The 20,508-nt window shown below is 40.2% G+C and overlaps 4 protein-coding genes across 4 annotated transcripts in view; 3 read left to right on the top strand and 1 right to left on the bottom strand.

The window, feature by feature from the left end:
- Positions 1 to 905: 905 nt before the first annotated feature.
- LOC111671448 (gap junction beta-4 protein-like) lies at positions 906 to 2,916 on the top strand. The gene is made up of 2 exons (XM_023428533.2): positions 906 to 1,948; positions 2,084 to 2,916. Exons 1-2 carry the CDS (start codon positions 1,413 to 1,415, stop codon positions 2,382 to 2,384), a joined length of 837 nt encoding a protein of 278 aa, XP_023284301.1. The 5' UTR covers positions 906 to 1,412; the 3' UTR covers positions 2,385 to 2,916.
- An 895-nt stretch (positions 2,917 to 3,811) lies between these two features.
- Positions 3,812 to 5,984, top strand: LOC111671442 (gap junction beta-3 protein-like). The gene is made up of 2 exons (XM_023428527.2): positions 3,812 to 3,918; positions 4,457 to 5,984. The coding sequence occupies exon 2, from the start codon at positions 4,539 to 4,541 to the stop codon at positions 5,268 to 5,270; it is 732 nt and encodes a 243-aa protein (XP_023284295.1). The 5' UTR covers positions 3,812 to 3,918; positions 4,457 to 4,538; the 3' UTR covers positions 5,271 to 5,984.
- A 903-nt stretch (positions 5,985 to 6,887) lies between these two features.
- Positions 6,888 to 14,526, top strand: LOC111671439 (transmembrane protein 54-like). The gene is made up of 6 exons (XM_023428525.2): positions 6,888 to 7,038; positions 7,990 to 8,186; positions 8,829 to 8,888; positions 10,933 to 11,124; positions 13,199 to 13,345; positions 13,448 to 14,526. Exons 1-6 carry the CDS (start codon positions 7,026 to 7,028, stop codon positions 13,841 to 13,843), a joined length of 1,005 nt encoding a protein of 334 aa, XP_023284293.1. The 5' UTR covers positions 6,888 to 7,025; the 3' UTR covers positions 13,844 to 14,526.
- Positions 14,527 to 14,832: 306 nt separating this feature from the next.
- Positions 14,833 to 20,508, bottom strand: part of LOC111671477 (hippocalcin-like protein 1) — a 39,702-nt gene continuing 34,026 nt past the window's right edge. The window contains exons 4-5 of the mRNA XM_023428575.2: positions 19,777 to 19,882; positions 14,833 to 18,379 (exon numbers count right to left, since the gene is read on the bottom strand). Of these exons, the coding sequence (XP_023284343.1) occupies positions 18,282 to 18,379; positions 19,777 to 19,882 (204 nt within the window). The 3' untranslated portion in view covers positions 14,833 to 18,281. The remainder of the gene's footprint in view (positions 18,380 to 19,776; positions 19,883 to 20,508) is intronic.

Raw genomic sequence — 20,508 nt, 5'->3', positions numbered from 1 at the left:
ATAATAATGATTTCCGGTTATACTGTACCTACTATAAAATATACCATAGCTCTATTTAAACACCCAATGCGCCAAAATTAGAGTATAGGTTGCATTTTAACGAAAGTATTTGGAAATTAAAATAACAACAACGCTCATACACATATCTACTGTAAACAGCTTTTAGTTGTACTCTATTTTCAGCAGTTAAATAGTTTATCCTTTTATTTTGCCTGATAAAGGAAAACATGTCACTTAATATATCTACCTTGACGCAGCACCACCCAACACATAAGTGGCTCTGTGTCTTTATATACAGTAGAGTCTATGGTCTGTTTGCAGATGTAAGGTGCCTGTCTCATTTGCAAGCATTTATTGAAGAAGTTACAAGAATTGGAAGTAAACAACATCAATTAATATAATGACTAAATATTATTAATAATTTTGTAATAACAACAATAATTATTATTATTATGATAATACAACTGTTTGTGTCCACCTTAAATCCCTCCAGCTACATTCTGTCATGAAGCTGAATAATGTCATAGCTGATAACCAAGACGACTGGTCCTTAATGTTAAAATCAATTGATTTTGGTGTGGCTCTCTGTAATCTTGGAAATCTATAATGGGATGAGCATCCAGCGTCTTTCTAGTACACATATTCACACACATTCCTCCCATCTTATTCCTAGTAAGAAAGCACATGAGGGTATTTACCAAAATGTGAAACTATTTATTTGAATATCTTACATTTAACTTGTAGTACACTGAGCAGCAGCAGGGGTCATGTGTGAAATAATGTTTAGCAATATAGCCCCTTTTATACTGCCTGTTCAAGGCAGGAATGTTGTTCTGTACAAAAGGTACAAACCTGGAATAAGGGGGGGGGGTTGTTCCGGCAGCGGAGGTAGTCACATAGCCAGATCATCATCTGTGTAAAAGGGAGGGCCCATTACAGGACAGATGCTGTTGTGTTGCATGTCACGACTCTGATTTCGGTACCGGCGTGCTGTCTGAAATCACACACTGGGACGGCATTATGCTTTGTTTGATTCAGTGTAAACAAGCAAAGGTGGCATAATGAGGGGGCCTCCTTAATGGCAATTTAGAGCGATCTCTGTTTAAAAGAGGCTTATACTTCTCCTGCCTGTTAGTCAAGGTGTTTGCTATCGCCAGTTCCACTAGTGACTGTAGCTGAAGAATGAGTCTATGTTTGCTTTGCTCAGGATTCCTCCCTCCCCTTCAACCTGTGCCAAGAAGGCAGCAGTAATAAGTACTATATTAAAGAGCCTTTGTGCCTGATATGCTCAGTTCAGAGTGAGTCCAAGCCATCTGTATTTGAGCACTCAGCAGAGTGTGTGCCAAATTCTGGGGTGTTTTTTAAGGTTTTTTTTCTTTGTGCGGGTCCAGCCTAATATCTAAGACGACACCATGAACTGGGCCTTCCTCGAGGGCCTCCTTAGCGGGGTGAACAAGTACTCAACCGCGTTCGGTCGTATTTGGCTTGCTATCGTTTTCATCTTTAGGCTTTTGGTTTTCCTGGTGGCGTGCGAGAAGGTGTGGGGCGATGAGCAGAAGGACTTTGACTGCAACACCCGCCAGCCCGGTTGCCACAATGTCTGCTACGACCACTACTTCCCCATCTCCTACACCCGACTCTGGGCTCTCCAGCTGATCTTTGTCACATGCCCGTCCTTTCTTGTGACTCTCCATGTGGCCTACAGAGATGACCGGGAGCGCAAACACCGGCTGAAGCACGGAGAAGACTGTGCCCCTCTGTACGATAACACAGGCAAGAAACGAGGGGGTCTCTGGTGGACCTACTTCTTCAGCCTGCTGTTCAAGATAACAGTGGATGGCGTGTTTGTCTTCCTGCTGTTCTACATCTACGAGGCCACCTTCTTCCCTCCATTGGTCAAATGCAATGAACACCCATGTCCGAATGTCGTGGACTGCTACATTGCCAGGTAAGAGCTCCTTAGATCCTGGAATCACAGTGGCTTGACTTGGCCTCTGACCTCCACTAAAAAAGTTTCTTTCTTAAAAATGATCAATAATTCTTAATGCTGTGTCGCTCATATTTGACTATATGTTTTCCCCAGGCCCACAGAGAAGAAAATATTCACCATCTTCATGGTGGTCACCAGCTTTGTGTGCATCTTCCTCACTCTCTGCGAGGTCTTCTACCTATGTGGGAAGAGGTTCTGGGAGTGCTGCAGAGGAGGACCTCGCTCCGTGAGAGAGAACTCCTTCATGATGACCAGGACTCCTCTGACTGGGAAGGAAAACTCTGCGTACAAAGAGCCTGTCCTGGAGAAGGCAAAGATGGTCGACAGTGGCAACGGAGAAGCCACTCAGGCCAAAGAGAGTTCAGCCCCAGCGTACAGCATAGCAGTGTCCTGAGAGACATCGATATAATGAGTTTGACTTAAAAGAACAAAGTAAAATTCTTAGGTGGATTTTATACTGTTGGCCGTTGTAAAGAATTGTTGTTTACAAAATTTTTAAAACAATTTTACATCAAAGATATGTAATGTTTTTGTCCCTTAATATTGTTGAGCTGAACAAATATGTAATACTTTTGTATAAGTTTGAAATTTGAAATGACTGATATATAATAGAGGTGATTTATTTTGTCTGTTTACATGATTATATGTTATTATTTCGTTATCTCTTCCTAGAATATCATGGCCACAAAATATTAAATTGGCTGGACTTGTTGTTGTGTACATTAACATAAATTGGAAGTGAGGAAAATATCAATGAAAGAGCATACGCAATGTCATTAACTTACCCCAGAAATAAAAACAGATGCCATTTATATTATCTACAATAAACCACCATTCCGTAAAATTGCTGTTGACTTTATTTAACCATGTATGAAAAGTTTCAGAAATCTTTGGTATTAAACTGATGATGTGTATCCTCCAGGTAATTTTTTGAACGAAGCTTTGTCCGTTGTGTTTTTGGCAAAGACATCTGTAATTTCTCTGCAAGCCAGATAAAAATGGATGTAGAAGTATGGAGTTAATTGAACCAACAGAGATTAAGCGTGTGGAGTAAAATATGTTTAAAAGTTATCAGAAAAACCACGTGCTGTACAAAAATCACTTGGGTACAAAATTATCAACATGTGGTTAGTGATGGGAGTAGCGTTATTGACAAAAGTTGATAAAATCACCACTCCCACAGTGAGTTTCAGAACATATTAATGACAATTAAACACATCCTGCATTACTTCTAGGGCAGAGCAACAGACCGAGAATACATTTATTTAAGGACAGTATCATAAAACTGAGTGTGCTAATAAGGAAGTGACTGCATCACATTTTTACCTGAGAAAATGAACAAGCAAAAAAGCTTGTATCTGATTTTGCGACATTGGTTCTCCATATCTGAATTGTAGTTTAAAGGTCCCAGAGTGCTTGCTCAAACAAATGTTAGGTGGTGGCCCTGTTTAATCCTGATTAATCAAAGGCTACAAAGGGGCATATCTCCACATTGCAGCTACTTAGTGGAACTGATATGAAGTCACCTGTAAAGAAACGTGGTGCTCAGAGTAGACAAACACACCTAAACAAGGTCTGCTAAGGCCCACTTGTTATGTATTATATCACCTTTATTAATTTGCACAGTGACAATTTGTTACAGAGTTCCTTATTTGGTGATGTCTAACTCTACAACTGCCATAGTACATTCATTGTTCCTGGAGCTCTTAGCATAGTGTCAGTTCTGAGATAAATTGATGCAGACAAGAGGCTTAAAAAAAATATGTCATAGGTAGCTGGAGTTTTAAAGGGAACTTAGGGTGGATGCCAAATGTGGCCACACCTCCAGGTTATGGCCAAGAGTTGATTCTTCCACTCACTCAATATTGGAGACCCACTGTAGGAGAGAAGTCACCCAAAGCGAGCTGCGGGACATGATCGACTGAGTGGTAAACCGGACTTCTTAACATAAGCTAAGAAAACTTGTTTCGTCACGTCATGTTTGGTGAATTAATAATTTTGGTTAATCGTATTCAATTTTAAGACTTTCTGCAAAGCAAAGAAGATTAAATTTAAGAGAAGAACTCAAGTGTTGATTACTGTAGTGACTGGCAGTGTGAGACGTAAGAAAAAGAATAACTCTACGTTCAAACTTCAGCCTTCACTTTCCTAAAGGTGTATGAGGCTGTAACCAGCCTTGTGCACTGTGAAAGGTTTTATGTGCCGAACAAGCAAGTATTTTATTAATTATTGAAGGCATCTCTCTTCAAAGTACCAAACTTTGTAAGTAAGTGACAACATTTATAACTGGTGAGGACTGGCCCAGATTTTTGAGGTTTCAGAGTATCAGTGAAATGTTTGATCGGAAAAGAGAACACCTATCAAAAAATATCTGGAACAGACAACAGAATATTTTTGCTAACTCAAAGCTGATTTTATATGATTTTTTTAATACTATTTCACTAACTTTGCCTTTGAATCTTGCAGTTTATAAAGTTCCCATCCTGCAACATTTAAAGACAGACCTCTAAAGAGCCACAGGTCAAAAAACCAAATCAAAGCTGAACTCATGGATTGGAAGTTTCTCCAGGGTCTTCTTAGTGGAGTCAACAAGTACTCCACTGCCTTCGGACGCATCTGGCTATCAGTGGTCTTCGTCTTCCGGGTGTTGGTCTTCGTGGTGGCTGCTGAGCGCGTCTGGAGCGACGACCAGGGAAACTTCGACTGCAACACCCGCCAACCGGGTTGCACCAACATCTGCTATGATCACTTCTTCCCCATCTCCCACATTCGCCTGTGGGCCCTCCAGCTCATCTTCGTCACCTGCCCTTCATTCATGGTGGTTTTACACGTGGCCTACAGAGAAGAGCGGGAACGCAAGTACCGGGCCAAGCACGGCGAGAATACTCGGCTGTACGACAACCCGGGCCAAAAGCACGGTGGTCTCTGGTGGACATATTTGATGAGCCTGTTTATCAAAACCACCTTTGAAATCACGTTTCTCTACTTGCTCCACTATGTCTACGACAGCTTCAGGCTGCCCAGGAAGGTCCAGTGTGATGTCAGTCCCTGTCCCAATTTGGTGGACTGCTACATTGCCCGGCCCACTGAGAAGACCATTTTCACCTACTTCATGGTGGGGGCGTCTGTCTTGTGCGTGGTGCTCAACATCTGTGAGATTTTTTATCTGATTGCAACCCGGATGGTGAATCTCAGACATCGAGGCAGCATCCGCACTTCGTCTAGAAAGATCCACCCTGGCCTGGACTATGATGGCTGCAAGTCCTCTCTTCCATCCTAGTTGGAGATCCAGTGTAGACAATCAAGATGTCTTTTTATACTTCTATTTGATTAACTAAAGGGTTATCTTTTTTTTCTCTATTATAGGATAAGTTCACCTTTTTTCAAGTCTGGCTTAATGCAATAGTCACCTCACTTTATGTAAATTGAAAAAGTTGTTGGTTGCAATTGTTCCTCCTGCCCGTGCTAATGTGAAATGTAAGATATGGGTGATATCGACTTGATTTGTCAAACTCAGACTGCTGAACTACAGGATGCATTTTTCCACAGAACCGGGGCTGGGGATTTTGTCCCACATGTTCTTTACATTATAGGAAATGTTCTCTACATGGCTGTGATGGACAGGAGGAATATTTCTAGCAACTAGTAACACTTTCAATTTACAAATGGACGTGTGTGTGTTTTAAGACAGATGTGGAAAAAGTGAAGAGTATTTTAATTTTCTATGTAAATATACCTCTTTGACACAAATATTCCGTGCCTTATAATGTTAGAATTATTTTCCATGTGTAATAAATATTTCTGTACCAGCAGAGAATGGTACATAATGGACTAATTGATCATTAAATTAAAAGGTGGCGTTTATACATTTGTGACCATTGTCAGCATAACTACCAAAAGTGAAATATTTGTTGTATGTATTCCCTGTAAAAGATTGTCAAAGCACTGAGAATAAAGTTTTCTTTTCCACTTGGATTAAATCACAGAAAATGCACGTTCATGGGAACTATCTGCCTTTTTCTCCTTTAATGGCGCCTTTTCTCCACCTGGTGGCACCACAGGCACACTACATTATCATGTGAAGGCTGTGAAGCCCTGAGAACACATGGCAATGATCCCACTCACAGATCTGATGATTGTGTATCATATGTCTGACTAAAAAGTCAACAATGAATTCCTACAATGCTCATGAACTATAGCTTCTGTGGTACTCATTAATCACTTTACAGTGATAAGTGATGTTAAGATTTTAATAATACCTCGGAACTTCCATTTGTCTGTTTAGTGCATAGTTAATCCGTCATATTTCCAGGCTTTGATTCAGGTGTTGACACCGGAACTAGCATAATTGATGTCCTTAACGCGCCACATTTAGCAAGAACAACCTTTTAATGCTAAAAAAATAAAAGTCTGTTAACTGAAGTGTAGCAAATACTAACAAGGCATTTCCATACTTTGTTTTCTATCCACAAAAAAAACGAGGAGGCCCTGCGTAGGTGCACCTGTGCTCGTTTACATCGAAGTTGCTGAAATTCAACGCACAATGGGTAACTTGGGTTTCAAAATAAAAGCATAAATTGCCTCACCTATCAAGGAGGAATTGACGGCAAGAGTGTATGTTAGGAAAATAATGGAAAGATTAAAAAATCACTTGTAATATTGTTTTACTACACATTCTTTCTCAAGAATAACTTTTGGTACTTTTTATTAAATTGTTTAAACAATTGCACTATTATGCTCAGTTCGTGCAATTTATCTAACTTTAATTAAAAAAAAAATACACATCAGTAATAGTTGGTGACGTTATTAAACTTTCATTCTGATCCAACTAACATTGTTGTGACACCGTGATGCGCTCGAAGATAAGATAAGATTTTATTTTGAAATGTTTGAGCAGAAGCGTCGTTTTCTGTCTGCCGTGCTTTCTGACTGGAACATCTTGCTTTGAGGAGAAGAGGGGATAATCGGCAAGGGGGGGATAAAAGTAAACTCATGATACTTTCTCTCAATTTAACCGCATGGTGACCTGACGGAGATGGCCGGTGCAGGTAATAAATATGACTGGGAAGTTTATTTAAATGTATGTAAATTGCAGACGATGTTTGTTCAGAGAAGTTTCCGTGTGTTTGTCAAGGTGTGGTAGTGGTGTGGCTCACCAGTCTGAGGATGATGAACTCTGATATCTCGTGAGGGAAAGCTTTGAAACTGCCTCTATCTGTTTGTGATAATTTGGCGAGGTCCTTTCATTAGCTGAAACCATTTCCTTACAGATTTAAACAATTTGAACAAAGTGATGCTGTTGAATAATGATTAGTCATGATATTTTACATTGATTGAGGAGAGTAGTACTTGAGACTTATGTAGCTACATTTAGATTTATTCTGTAACATTAGTACATTTCTAGTCTTCAGTTGATTACTTTTCAGATAGTATTTGCTATGCCAGGTTTCTGTGTTTTGCTTAGTTCAATATAGGATATTTTCACAGTCATGGGTAAGCCCCTCTGAGAGTTGCTTTTCATGTGTTCACTATAAAAAAAATAATTTTAAATGGTTAGTTAAACTTACTTTGATATAAACTGCAAATGTTTGCTTAATATTTCTTACTATTTCATTTCAGCTGGTTTTAGAAGCAGCAATGATTGATTTAGTGTATTTATTCTCTTGACTCCAATTGTACTCATGAAAAATGTAGTTTTGTTCTTCTTTATATTCTTCAGTCAACTCTATAGACTTGTTTGGGACAGTTCCAGTGTGCACAGCCTGTACTGTAGTTATGTGCTCAGCAGCTAATCATTAATGCAGTTGACATCTCTACGGTGGTTTTGACCAGGCTTCTCTGTGTCTCTGATCAATACCGCACAGTCAACATGGATGATGTAATATTATCTGAAATCACTGCACCTTTCTTTGCCTTGGACTGAGTTCTTTTGTTGTATTTCACTGCCTGGAGCATTAACTTGCTTCACTTCTTCTCCTCTTCTTTCCTCCACTCTTCAGGACTGTGTTGTTCCAGCCTGGAGGAACCGAAGGCCCTTATGAAGATGGGTCTGAGCATGGTCCTCATTGGTCATGTTAACTTCCTGTTAGGAGCGCTGGTGCACGGTGTGGTGCTCAGACACATCAACCTCCACAAGCAGGCCCGGGCCATGGAGTACGCCATCTCTAACGTAGTGGCTCTCACCTCCGGCCTGGTGGTGAGTGTATAAAGATACACGTTGCACAAGTATTCAGACACCTTCACCTTTCACCCTTCACTTGCAGCTTCATCTTAAAGTCATTAAAAAATGTTTTTCTCTCATCAGTCTACACTCAATATCCCACAATGACAAAGTGTATACTGAATTGGACAGAAGCCTCACGTCAGTGAAAGACATGAGCTTGAAAAAAAAAACAAAACACCTAAAGGTCTTTGAGACTGTGAGGAGCGAGATTCTCTGGTCTGATGAAACCAACATTGAAGATATGGTCGTCTGAATCAGTGGCTGATTCAGCTGATGATTTCAAACTGATAAACTGAATTGATAATAATTGCATATAAAGTTAAAGGGATATTCCATGATGATTCTGGCTGACCTGACAAAACAACTTTCAAACCCGCATAGAGGCACATAAACACATATTTGAAATGCTTGTAATGACAACACAGCTGTATTGTTGAGAGACTTTGTGTTTTGACTTTACCTGTGTTGCTACCTTGACTGTCTGTCTTGAGACTGGATGAGAAATATATGATGTGAAATCTTGGCATTTTTAATTATCTGGTAATTTTGCAGGATGCCTGTCATTGTTTTCCCCCGTATAGTCATTGACAATACCTGTCTGTCTTGTCTCTGCAGGGAATTGTTGTTGGTATTCTGGCTATTGTCCTGTCTAAAAACAAGAAGAGCAGAGGCCTGGTCAGTATCACTTACGTTTTTTCCTACAAGTTGTTACTTTTTTTTAATCTGAAAGTTCTTAAAAGTGATTAAAAACGGTAAAAAAAAATACATACTAATCTTTTCACTGATCCCTCCCTACTTCGTCAGATCAGTATTTCTCGTGGCACTGCACATACACTTGCATTCTCTTTGATATTCTCCATCTTTCTCACACTTTATTCTCAGCTTTGCTCTGTGCCTGTGTAGTCAGTCAGGAGCACATAAAAAAATCCCTTTGAGCTGCATGTTGCTTCAGTTGTCTGAGTCAAGCCCTGCAGAGCTGGAACAGTCTGTTTATTCAGTCAGCTGTCAGGCTGCTCAGACGGGACTGACGAGGCAGCGATCTGAACAGAATGAGTAAGCTCAGGCAAACCAGCCACGATAAACCACTCCCACTTTCCTTTGTTGGGGAGAGCAGCTGAGAACTGGCCAGGGCAGAGCTGACGAGCAGCAGGTTACTTCCTCGTCCACCTTGTTATCTTTATTCAGTCATCCAGGCATCACTTTGCATGAATTACATGTAATCGAAACACTCCCTTTTTTTGTGTTAACGTGGTTGTTTATCACAACTGGGTACTACAGTTTCTAATCTCCCAGAAAGATTATATTATTTCTTATTGTTCTTATCAGGTTTCCATTTAATTACTCAGTGATCTTCACAAAGCATTTTTAAGGTGTAGACACTTTTGCACCCATGTCTCACCTTCTGTAAACTTCTTCAAGGTTGGGTTTCTCTGCCCAGAATATGCAGTTATCATGTGTAATCGTGCTTAGCTGATTATCTGGTTTAGAAGTGTTTTACTGTGAGTCTCACTAAGGCTGGCATAAATAATATAAAAGCCAAAACCCAACAGAGTGTGAGTCAGTGTCTCAATACTTATGGACTCCCCATATCCTGTCTGTGGCAGCCTCAAGCCCATTGGTTCCTACTGAGGATGTAAAGAATGGTCAGAAACATAGTTTAAAAAAGCCAAGATAAATCCTAAAATAGCTGGGCACTGCAGTTTTTAACAAAACCCAAATTATATTCGACAAAAGAAGCTTAAACCTGAGAATATTTGACACATTTTCACTCATTTTGCTTGAAAAATACTCAAAACAATTAATCAATTTTCCAACTAGTTGCTAATTACTGTTATGTAGATCAACTAATTGATTAATTGACTAATTGTTTCAGTTTATGGGATTTGTTGATAATTAGTAAATATCAAATATTACCAGGCTTATTCTTTAACGGTGTAGGACATCAACTACCATCAAAAATCCAAGCATAAACTCTTGGACCTTGTGTGATATTTGTAAAGATATATATTATTAATTGTGTTTTTAAAAGGGGTGCTCCACTGATTTACGATTGCAATTCCATTAAGTGGGGGAACTCAAGGAGACGAGTGACAGTCAACGAAATTGATGCAGAATGTACAATACCTAACAATAAGGACAGATTATTTGGACGATGACATCCAGCCCACAGCTCTTTGTCAGGTGACCTTTCAACTTGCAGAGCAGCTTTATTTCTGCAGAATGTGGTTTCACTCTACAGACTGCATTTGCACATATTTTACACGTGGTGACATCATCAGGGTTTCTTTATTTTTCACACTTCAGAAAACTCCCAGGAGAAACTTTATTCAGCTGTTTTCACAGGCTGAGTTGTACTGCTTATCACAAATAAACCAATTTTCATGTATCAAATCAGTGGAGTGCCACATTACTATATTGTATGGTAAAACAACATTTTAAAGTCATTTTTTGCCTTTTTCTTTATTAACATATTTCAGATTTTTCATATATATTCATGTTTTCCCAACATTTTTTTTTTTTTCATTTTTGCATCCATATATTATTGCTTATCCTCAAATATAACGCTTTCATGTAACAGATGCCATTGTGTATTGTTTATTCTTAGCTGTGCTTTTATCTATTTACTGCTGCAGATTTCCCAGTTGGGAGCATTAAAGCTTCATCGTATCCGTCATTAAGTTTTTCTTTCCTGATTATTTTATTTGTGTGTCTCCCACAGACGTGGTCGCTTTTCTCAGTCAGTCTGGCAGCATCACTCACGGCAGCAGCTTCATCCATTGGACTCTTGGTGTCCGTGGTGAGGGCCGTTATTCATGGTGGGCGGAGCCTCCTGACTCACTGCCGCTTCCCTGATGCCATTGGCTACTCCAGCATCACCAACGAGTGTCCTTTTGACCCCACACGCATCTATGTGAGTGCATTAGTGTGTGTGCCACAGAGGCTCAGATCAAAGCATGAAGTGCGACTTTTTCCCCTGCAGCTGGCTCTTTGAACAGCTGACCATTGTTGCCGCCGCATAATCACAACAGAGCGGCGTGGCTGCACGTCATGGCGGCTGTATCCCTTGTGTGTGTGTGTGTGTGTGTGTACTGTACATGGTGTGTGAGAGAAGAAGTGGGAGGTTGGGTGTCTGTCTGTTCTGTCACTCAGTCAGTCACACTCTGCAGCCTGGTGGCAGAAATGCTGACCTGACCCTGTCGGTCCACTTTAGGCTCTGTCCTGTTCCAGTGTGCTGCAGATGGACTGTCAGGCCGGCTCAGCCTCACAGCTGCATCCACGCATCAGCACCACTTTGGCGTTTTAGCACAGCTTGTAGTCTACAATTTGTCAGTTAAGTGACCTTTGTCTTAAGCTGGATTTATACTTGACACAAGAGGTTAATGGCGGTGCCGCTGTAGATACATAGAGCGTAGGTTTTGAATTATAGTTCAGTGTCGGATTTCGCCCATTAATGCAGCACTAGATGCACTTACAATCCTGCGCAGCTGATTTGTTTACATCCGTTCAATTGCCTGTTTACAGTTCATTGTGTTATTCACTGTCACAGAAAGCAGTGATCACGTGGAGCTGAAGCTTCTCTAGCCAGACTGTCAAACACACACAGGTGAATAGGTAACACTTTCTTGTCTTCATAGGAGAAGAAGAACTCTACATTAATACACATAAAAAGTCCCCTTTTTGTATCGGCTTACAACTAGGCTACATTAGAGTGTGTTAATACATGCTAATTAGGGGGACTTTTGTCTGCTGTCCTTTGACAATATGTGCAACTTGTTCATGAAGTAACATTAAAGGTGTGGCTCCATGTAGCTACACATAGGAGCTATGGCAACGATCATAATACCAAAAACTGGCATAAGTGACACTTAATCCACAACTTGTACATTTGTCAGCCTCAGCATTCAAAACTACAATAAGCTACAAGATGCTAGTAGTAAACACAAGTACACAAAATACTGGCTAACGTTAACCTGATGTAGTTTGAATGTCTATTCATTCTCTGAAAGCTAAACGTTTAATATTTAACAAAAATTCGAAATTACTGTGTTGTGTGCTTCCTTTTACCTCAAGCTAGGTTATCAAATCAATTTTTTTATTTGCTATATTGACTTGTCATGCTAGCTTTAGCTCGTGCGCAGGTAGCAGCAACGATAAACCATTCAAATACTGCACTCACTAGCTAACATTAAAGGATGATTGGTTTTTTAGTTTTTACAATCATTCCTGTCACCAAGGTTAAAACTGCACTCACAGGGGGAATTGCTGAGATCTGAAAACTTAGTGACATTTCAAAAAGATAAGTAGTCTGACTATTAGGTTTTAAACAAATCCCCCAGGTTAGCCAGACTTATTTAAAAGAGAAAATAAAGATAAACAGTAAAATTTACACCTCGAGTGTTCAGTTTTTCAGTGTTCCTCAAATGATTGTTAGTGTCATTTTAGATTTGGAGAAAACAGACTGACTAGCTGTGTTGTAGTCTACTGAGACTGGAGACCATGCTGTTCACTCAGAGCTGTATATTAGCTGGGGATCTCCAATATAGCTGCCAGGGGGTATATTACATCACCTCAAAATGTGTGTTGGGCTTCTTATAGTTGCTTAGAGGCAGTAAAGATGGTTACGCAAGGTTTATTTATTTTTCTTGTACTTTCTGCATATTTCACCATGAATCCCAAAGAAAGCTCCAAACTTTGAACTATAAACTTTCATTCTCTTTGTAGTCAGCATGCCTGACAAAAGGCAGCTCTTTCTGTTGGAATTCCCTCTGCACACATTTGCTTTGATACATTCCTCTCTGCATATTTTATTCACAATGCTGACTCCCCTGTGCTCCGCAGCCCTCAAAACCCCCCCAAAAAATACAGTTCTGTAACACATCATTACCCACATTGTTTCCCTATTGATGTGGAGCTGCTGAGCAACTGTTCTCTGTACGGTACAGCTGGTGATTGGAACTAACCTCACTCCTCCATCCCTCCCCCAGAGTACCACTCTGATCCTTTGGGTCCCTCTGATCGTGACTTGTGTCATCCAGATGGTGTTTTGCGCCCGGTGCTTTGCTGTCTGCGGTTCATTCCTGGGTCTGCTTTGCTGCCCAAACAGGAAGATACACAGAGACTATGGCAGAGCGGTGAGATTTTGACTCAAATACACCTGCATTGGACTGTTTTAAATAATTTTAAAACCAGATTATATATATATATCATAAAATACTTCCTCTGTGTTTGTGTAGATCAATGTGGTGAGGCCGATGGAGAAAGCTGCTCCCTCTCGCTATAGTGAACCTCCAAGAACCTATAATGAACCTCCAACTCGCTATAGTGAATCTCCAAGAACCTCCACTGAACCTCCAGCTCACTATACTGAACGTCCAAGAAGCTATCACGAATCTCCAAGACGGAACACTGCACCCCCAAGACAGCAGCAACGACCCCCTCCCCCTCCACAGCATCCTCCCCGTCAGCACCGGAGTCTTCCTCCCTCGGAGAGGCAGCCTCTTCGTCCGCCGTACAGAGAAAGGTCAGGCAGAGAGAGGCCGGAGACGAGGGCTGGCAGCCAGCAAAGGGCACCGGAGCAACACCAACTGCTGGAGAGGGGGACGCTGGAAAGGTCCAGCTTCTGGATTTAGCCATATTTGACAGGCCAGAGCTTCTTGAGAGAACAAGAGCTGTGAGGTTATGAACTGTAGCTGTAGCTTCAAACATCATATTCACAACCCTGTTTCCTGTCAGTACTTCAAAGCTACAGACTCTGAGAACGAGGATGTTTTATTTAGCAGTGCAACGGAACCTGAGATCAAACATGATGCATGAAAGGTTCTGCAGCTGACAGGATCGTTGGACTGCATGTTGAATCCCAGTTATGTGAGAGTGTGTGTGTTCTTGTATTTTTGTGTTTATGAGGACAAAATTATTCACATTAGGATTGAGAGATGAGACAAAGTGAGGACATGGTGAAGGCTGTTTCTTGTCCAGGGAGTTAGTTCATTCAGAGTTAAAACAATAGCGTGACACAAGGACATACGCTTGTTCTCTGGAGTTAGGACGGGATTAGCTTCACTTAGCAAGACTTGAACTATGTTCAGGTTTATGCATACAACCTTTTACCCATGTTTAAGGCAGGATGAAACTCTGGTTTGCATGTTTGAGTTATTGAGAATACTGTGTGTGTGTATGTGTGTGTGTGTGTGTGTGTGTGTGTGTGTGTGTGTATTTTTTCTGCAGTTAGGTCAAGAAAAACTAGTTTCATGAGAAACTAGTGATGCAAGATTTTGTATTTATTGCCTAAGTAAATAAAGTTTTTAAATCACAATTCGGCAGCTATTTTGTGGGTGGTATCTGAACTCTGCAACAAAAAACATTTCATTTTAATATGTGCTAATAGCAGCGGCTATAGTGACCTGACAGGTATTACTGGTTATGCTCAGGAGACATAATGACATTCACCCACGTCCTGTCAGGTGTATGTTAATAAGGGCCTACAATGTGCCTTGACAGACTGCAGATGCATGGCAGTCATGCTCAGCTGTCAGACCAGACATTCGCCTCGTCCACAATGAAATACTCTTGATGTATTGCATTCATGAATAACCAGAAATGAGTAAACAGTCCACACGTGCAGCTTTGAAACACTTAGGTATATTTCTATTTCAGGTCCAACGGAACAAACATGACATCCTCATGTGAGGTTTTCATGCAACAGAAAAATAGGAAGGAAGGAAGGAGAGGTTAGGAAGGAAGGAAGAAAGAAGAGGGGAAGGGGGGCGTATTTATCCAACACAAGGTACCAGTTTATCAGAGGCAGTGAGAATAGAAAAGGGTTAAACTGTAATTGATCATGGGGTAGCAACTGTTGTTCCTTATCCTACCAGCAGAAGGCAGTGACACTACAGGATCTCCAAAGCAGAGGTGTGGCTGGTCAGGAAGCTCCTGTGCAAATGTTTGGTACAAGTTCACCTCACATCAAGTCTTATGACATGCGGAAGCAGCTGCACCAGCACAGCTCTCAGGCTCTGATTGGTAGTTCACTTTGCCACCATTGCACACCATTCAGTTTGTGAGGTAGTCAAATGTCGGGCAACACAATATAAATAAAAATCACAATTAGAATCATATTTCAGGCTGATATCAACTTTAGATGTTCGTCAGATGTTTTGATGGAGTTTCCTCTCTGACCACAGAACAAACACTTATTTCTATCTCGCACAAAAGACAGAGAAATCCTCCAAGTGTGATGAAGTGTTTGGGTTTTATTCCTCACCTTTCCCACTGTGTGTAAACTGCAGCCTGTGTGAACCACCCGCTTTACAGAGCTGCTAACCCACCTGAAATAACTGAATTAGTCTGGGTTTTAATTAAGCGTTTCATTGTCCCATTTAAAAAAGGATTTTTTCTAAAATCTTAAGAATAAAATTGTGGAATAAAAACTGAATCCTTCGCCAGGAAGGGTCATGGTCCAATTTAGAGATTTTGAATATCAGCTTTGCTAAATACCAGTGGTGGAAGAAGTTTTCAGACTACTGGGTAAACGAAGCAATATCACATTATAAAAAGACCGCATTATAATCCTGCATTCAAACTGTTTACTCAAGTAAAAAGTACAGAAATATCAACAGTAAAATCTACTAAGTATCAACAGTGAAAGTACTCATGCAGAATGGCCTTAGTTAATGTTATACTATTATTATTATAAGTTATATTATTATTGTAATGATTACTTTAAAGTTATAGTTAATCAAGATGGAGCTAATTTAACTAGTTTTATTACTTTTCAACACTTAAATCTATAACAACACATATTATATAAACTAATCATTTCATATGTAAAATCTTAATCTGAAAAAGAAACAAGCTGTTAAATAAATGCAGTAAAGTAAAACTTACAATATTTGCCTCTGAACTGTAATGGAGTAGAAGTATACAGTAACATAAAATAAAAATACTCAAGTAATGTACTTAGGTGTTGTACTAATATAAGTCTCAGTACTTGAGAAAATGTACTTCAGTCTATAACAATAAAGAAATACCATATGTTTTATGATAATGTTTCTTTAGGGGTCATCTTCAACCAACAGCCTCAAGTCTCTTGTGCATCATATCAAGAAACATTTTGACTGAAATGAAAATAGTAATCTCTGTCTTCAGTGATGTCGTCAGGGCAACAGGTCAACTCCTAAGAAAATATTTTTGAAGCAGGGCTTACTTCAAATATGAAGTTTTACTTCAACTTTGAATTTTCTTTCAGTCAACTCCATGGTAACCTACGTCACAGACTGACTTTGTAGTGTGTGTTTAATCTCTGAAACAGAAGATGGCAACAGTGATCTGACAATGGGAGCCTTAATTGGGCGATATATGAGAGTGGTGCTGGCACTGCTGCAACCAGCGGCTCTGTTTACATTTGCACAGTGTTTCAGATGGTGGTTTTTATTGTGAAACATGGTTTCACTCAGTCAAAGCTGTGTTTTAAAACTCTAATATCATACAGTTTAAAGTAGTTTAAAGAGACACTGAGAGATTGACTTGATGCCATGCCTGGAAGTGTTTCACTTTCTCTGCGCTACAAATATTCATTAAATCTCTTAGAACAGGTATCCCAGATGTTAAAGATTTCTATAACTGCTAATATAAACATGGCCACTGGCTATTGTCTGGAGAAAAACTAAAAATCCAAATCAGAACAAGTAACCTGCTACTGTCTCGTGACACGTGTCCCTTCATCTAACTGCTCTGTAAGCAGACTAATCCAGGAGGTTATAAAAGCATTCAGCTAGAGAGAGATGAACGAGCCCTTAGTGAGTTTTCATGTCTGTCATGAGGAAAAGAGAGTGGGGTCAGGGTTTGTCCCAAAGCAAGACAAATATTCAGTCATTTCTGCCTGGTACGGTGCTGAGGAGGCTGCAGAGCTACAAAAAGATACCGCTGTGCGTTTACTGTTTCTGTGTTGTCGTCGTTGGGTTCGCAGGATCATGCAGTATAGTCACAGGTCACGACTATCTTAAGTTTACTGCTCGTTGATAAAGAACTTTAAAATACTTACAAATTAAGAAACAACACAACATGGTAATACTGTAAAAGTTAGCCTCGAGGATACGGTGCATATTCACATGCACACACACATTCAGACCAAATGCACAGCCATACTTTATAAACACATGGCGGCTCAAACGATATGTGCTACTGGTGTCGTTGATCAGATGCATTATGGGAACTCCTTATTTCACTACAATTTCATATTCTTCTTCCACTTTGACAAAAACCACAAATCCCAGAGAGGTCAGTCTTAACTCACATTTTCTCTGTCTCTCTCTCTGTCACTGTAAACTAGAGTGTTCATCTAAAACAACATATCAAAGTAAAAGATAATAACAATAAAAATGAATAAATAAAACAACATGAAGGAGGAAAACAATATGTACAAATGAAAAAAAAACACATTTAAAATTTATAAATCAACAAAATGCAAGTAGATATCAATAAAAACCTAATGGGATCTTAGGCCTTCTTTTTCTCAGCGAAACATCCCAATAATCCCCACCCACCCACCTCCAACCCGCTGACCACCCATTCAGATCAGACCAGGAAGCTACGCTACATAATACTGCCTTTCAATGCCAGAGAGTGTGCACCATACATGAAGACGCATGTACTTCATCTTATGATATACATAGACATACAGTATATACATGATATACATGTGTGTTGGAGGGGAAACTGAGCAATCCTCACCCTGCAAAAAAAAAAAAAAAAATTTGTCACAAGCCCCCTGGAAATCCGACGCTCCAGAGAGAGAGGAATATTATTCGGGAACATTAGCGGACGCCTCTCTCGACTGATCATTAAATGTATACATGTCCCTTCATATATTTCCCCCAAATATAAAAATAAAAGTAAAATGATAGTGATGACTTTTCTTATCCTCCTTAAAATTCTTCCTCCATCTTTGCACAACAACAACAAAAATTTTAAGATGATATGAGAGACGAGAACCATCATGCATTGATTTGAGTGACTGGTTCAATAGCAACAGAGAGGGTGAGGAAGAAGGGGTCATAGCGGGGCAGTAGTTCAGAACTGGGAGGCCGAGCTGGGGTCGCACTGGAGTAGCCGGACGATGGAAGGGTCGCTTTTGGCACCTTTGATAAACTCCTCCAGGGATAATTTGCCTGCAAGACAAACAGAGAGAGAGAAAGTTAGATAAATAGACATTATTTTGATTTATTTTTCTTTGTTAAATGGAAATATGTTCTCAAGCATGATTCAAAGCTTGTGTGTTTTTTAGCTAGAGTTCAAGGCCTTTAAAATCTTTGTCATGTGTGAATCAAAACCACACAGTGCTATTTTAAATTTCTGGGTGTGCACAAATATGCACCAAACATGGCTGTGGTGGGAGATATGGGATGGGAGCCATGTGAGGTTCACTGGAAGATATTTATAGTTGATAGTTCAAGTTACAGAATCAACCACTTGAGATGGAAGAAACAGGCTGACCAAAAAAATACTTATTCGGGATAAACAACTTACTGGATCTTAGTCAAAGACATGTGCACTTTGTTTTACTACTGTGGGTTTGATTAGTTGTTTTTAGCCTTGCTACCAGCAGCTCTTTGGTCCAGACTGAAATATCTCAACAACTACTGGATGGAAAGTCATGGAGTTTTTTAAGGACATTCGAGATTCCCCAGAGGATGAATCCTACTGACTTTGGAGATCCCAACTTCTCATCTAGCACCATCACAATGTTAGCTGTTTCGATTTTTAGAGAAGTCTTTAAACCGTATTGGGTGGGTTGCCATGACATTTGGTTCAGATATTCATGGTCCCCGGAGTGATTCTCTGACTTCCTTGATAACTTTTTCATCTAGTGCCATCATCACTTCAAATTTTTAGTAGATTTATCTATTAAACAAAATATGTGCAAAACTGCTGACATTCCCATCAGCCTCAGCTGTACTTTGTGTTTATTGCTAATCAGGAAATGTTAGCTTGCTGACGTGATGAACAGTCTACCTGCTAACATCAGCATGTTGGCATTATAATCGTGAACATGTTTCCATTCTGACTTTAGCATTTAGCTCAAAGCACTGTTGTGCTAAGGTACAACCTCACAGGGACGTTAGCATAGCGGTAAGTGTTAAATAATGAAGAGGTCAATATTCATCATCATTAATTTTGTAAAAATGGATGATGCACAAAGACTAAGTTGGATGTTCACATATGAAATATTTAAATTAGCCAGTTACTTGGAGAAAGGCTGAAAGATGAGAAAGACAAGCTCTAACTATGCTATTTGAAAGTATAGTTTTTGTATGTGTTGCCAGAGGGTGCATGTTATATTTTCTATGCTTGAGTGTCTTGTAATCCCAAATGTTTGGCCTGACATAAGATAAAAAATACTAAAATATGCAGCCCTACATTCTCTCAAAGATCTCTTGATTTCTGCAAAAATAAGCACAGCTCAAAAATTATCTTCAATAAAATGTCACATTCATCTGATGCTCGTCACTCCTGTCCTCTCCTCTCAGCATATTTATTCCTTCTAGTTGCTATTTCCTCCACTCACCATCATTATTGAGGTCCATTTGTCTGAAGATCTTATCTGTCCTCTTCTCCGGCGTGGATTCATCCTCTGGCATCTTCATCACAGATGACACCATCTTGTAGATGGCCTGAGAGACAGAGCGGTGGAGCAAGCACGAGAGAGAGAGAGGGAGAGGGAGGGAGAGCGAGAGGGAGAGGGAGAGAGAGAAAGGGGTGGTGGGGTGGGAGCGAGAGAAAAGAAAGATAAGTGAATTCAAGCCAGCAGGGATCCATTAAGGAGACTCAGTAGGAGAGAACTAAAACAAAACTGAACTGAAAAATAATGTCACTGCAGCTTTCAAGATGCTGATGTACACACTTTCTAAAGTCCACATGATTCACTTCCGTTTATTACCCCTCGATGCTAAGAGCAGCTTTTCCACAAATACCCTCGCAGGGTTTTCTTATGCCTGGAGAACCACACCATCAGAGTGACAGAGATTGCATGTGCCAACAGGGTGGGGGGTGGGGGTGGGGGCTTACAAGCAGAGTTTACCGTATTGATCTGATACATCTTTATCTGTTGACTGATACCAGCGCCTCCCGTCCCCTGATAGCATTAAATTAACCTAGCAAGTGAGCACGGAGAAGCTGCAAGTATCAGCTGGCCTCAGGCACAGATCTGCAGTCAGCTTACTGACTGTAGATCAGTGTCACAGCAGCACCCTCAGAGGGGAAGGTAGCCTGCATGAAATAAGCCCTCTGAGCTTTTCAG

Source organism: Seriola lalandi, unplaced genomic scaffold, assembly GCF_002814215.2.
Source record: "Seriola lalandi dorsalis isolate HSWRI2012SDOR001 ecotype SW California unplaced genomic scaffold, Sedor1 jcf7180002054879, whole genome shotgun sequence".
Lineage (NCBI taxonomy): Eukaryota > Metazoa > Chordata > Actinopteri > Carangiformes > Carangidae > Seriola > Seriola lalandi.
Note: the sequence above shows the minus strand (reverse complement) of the source record. Positions and strands in the feature narration are given on the sequence as shown.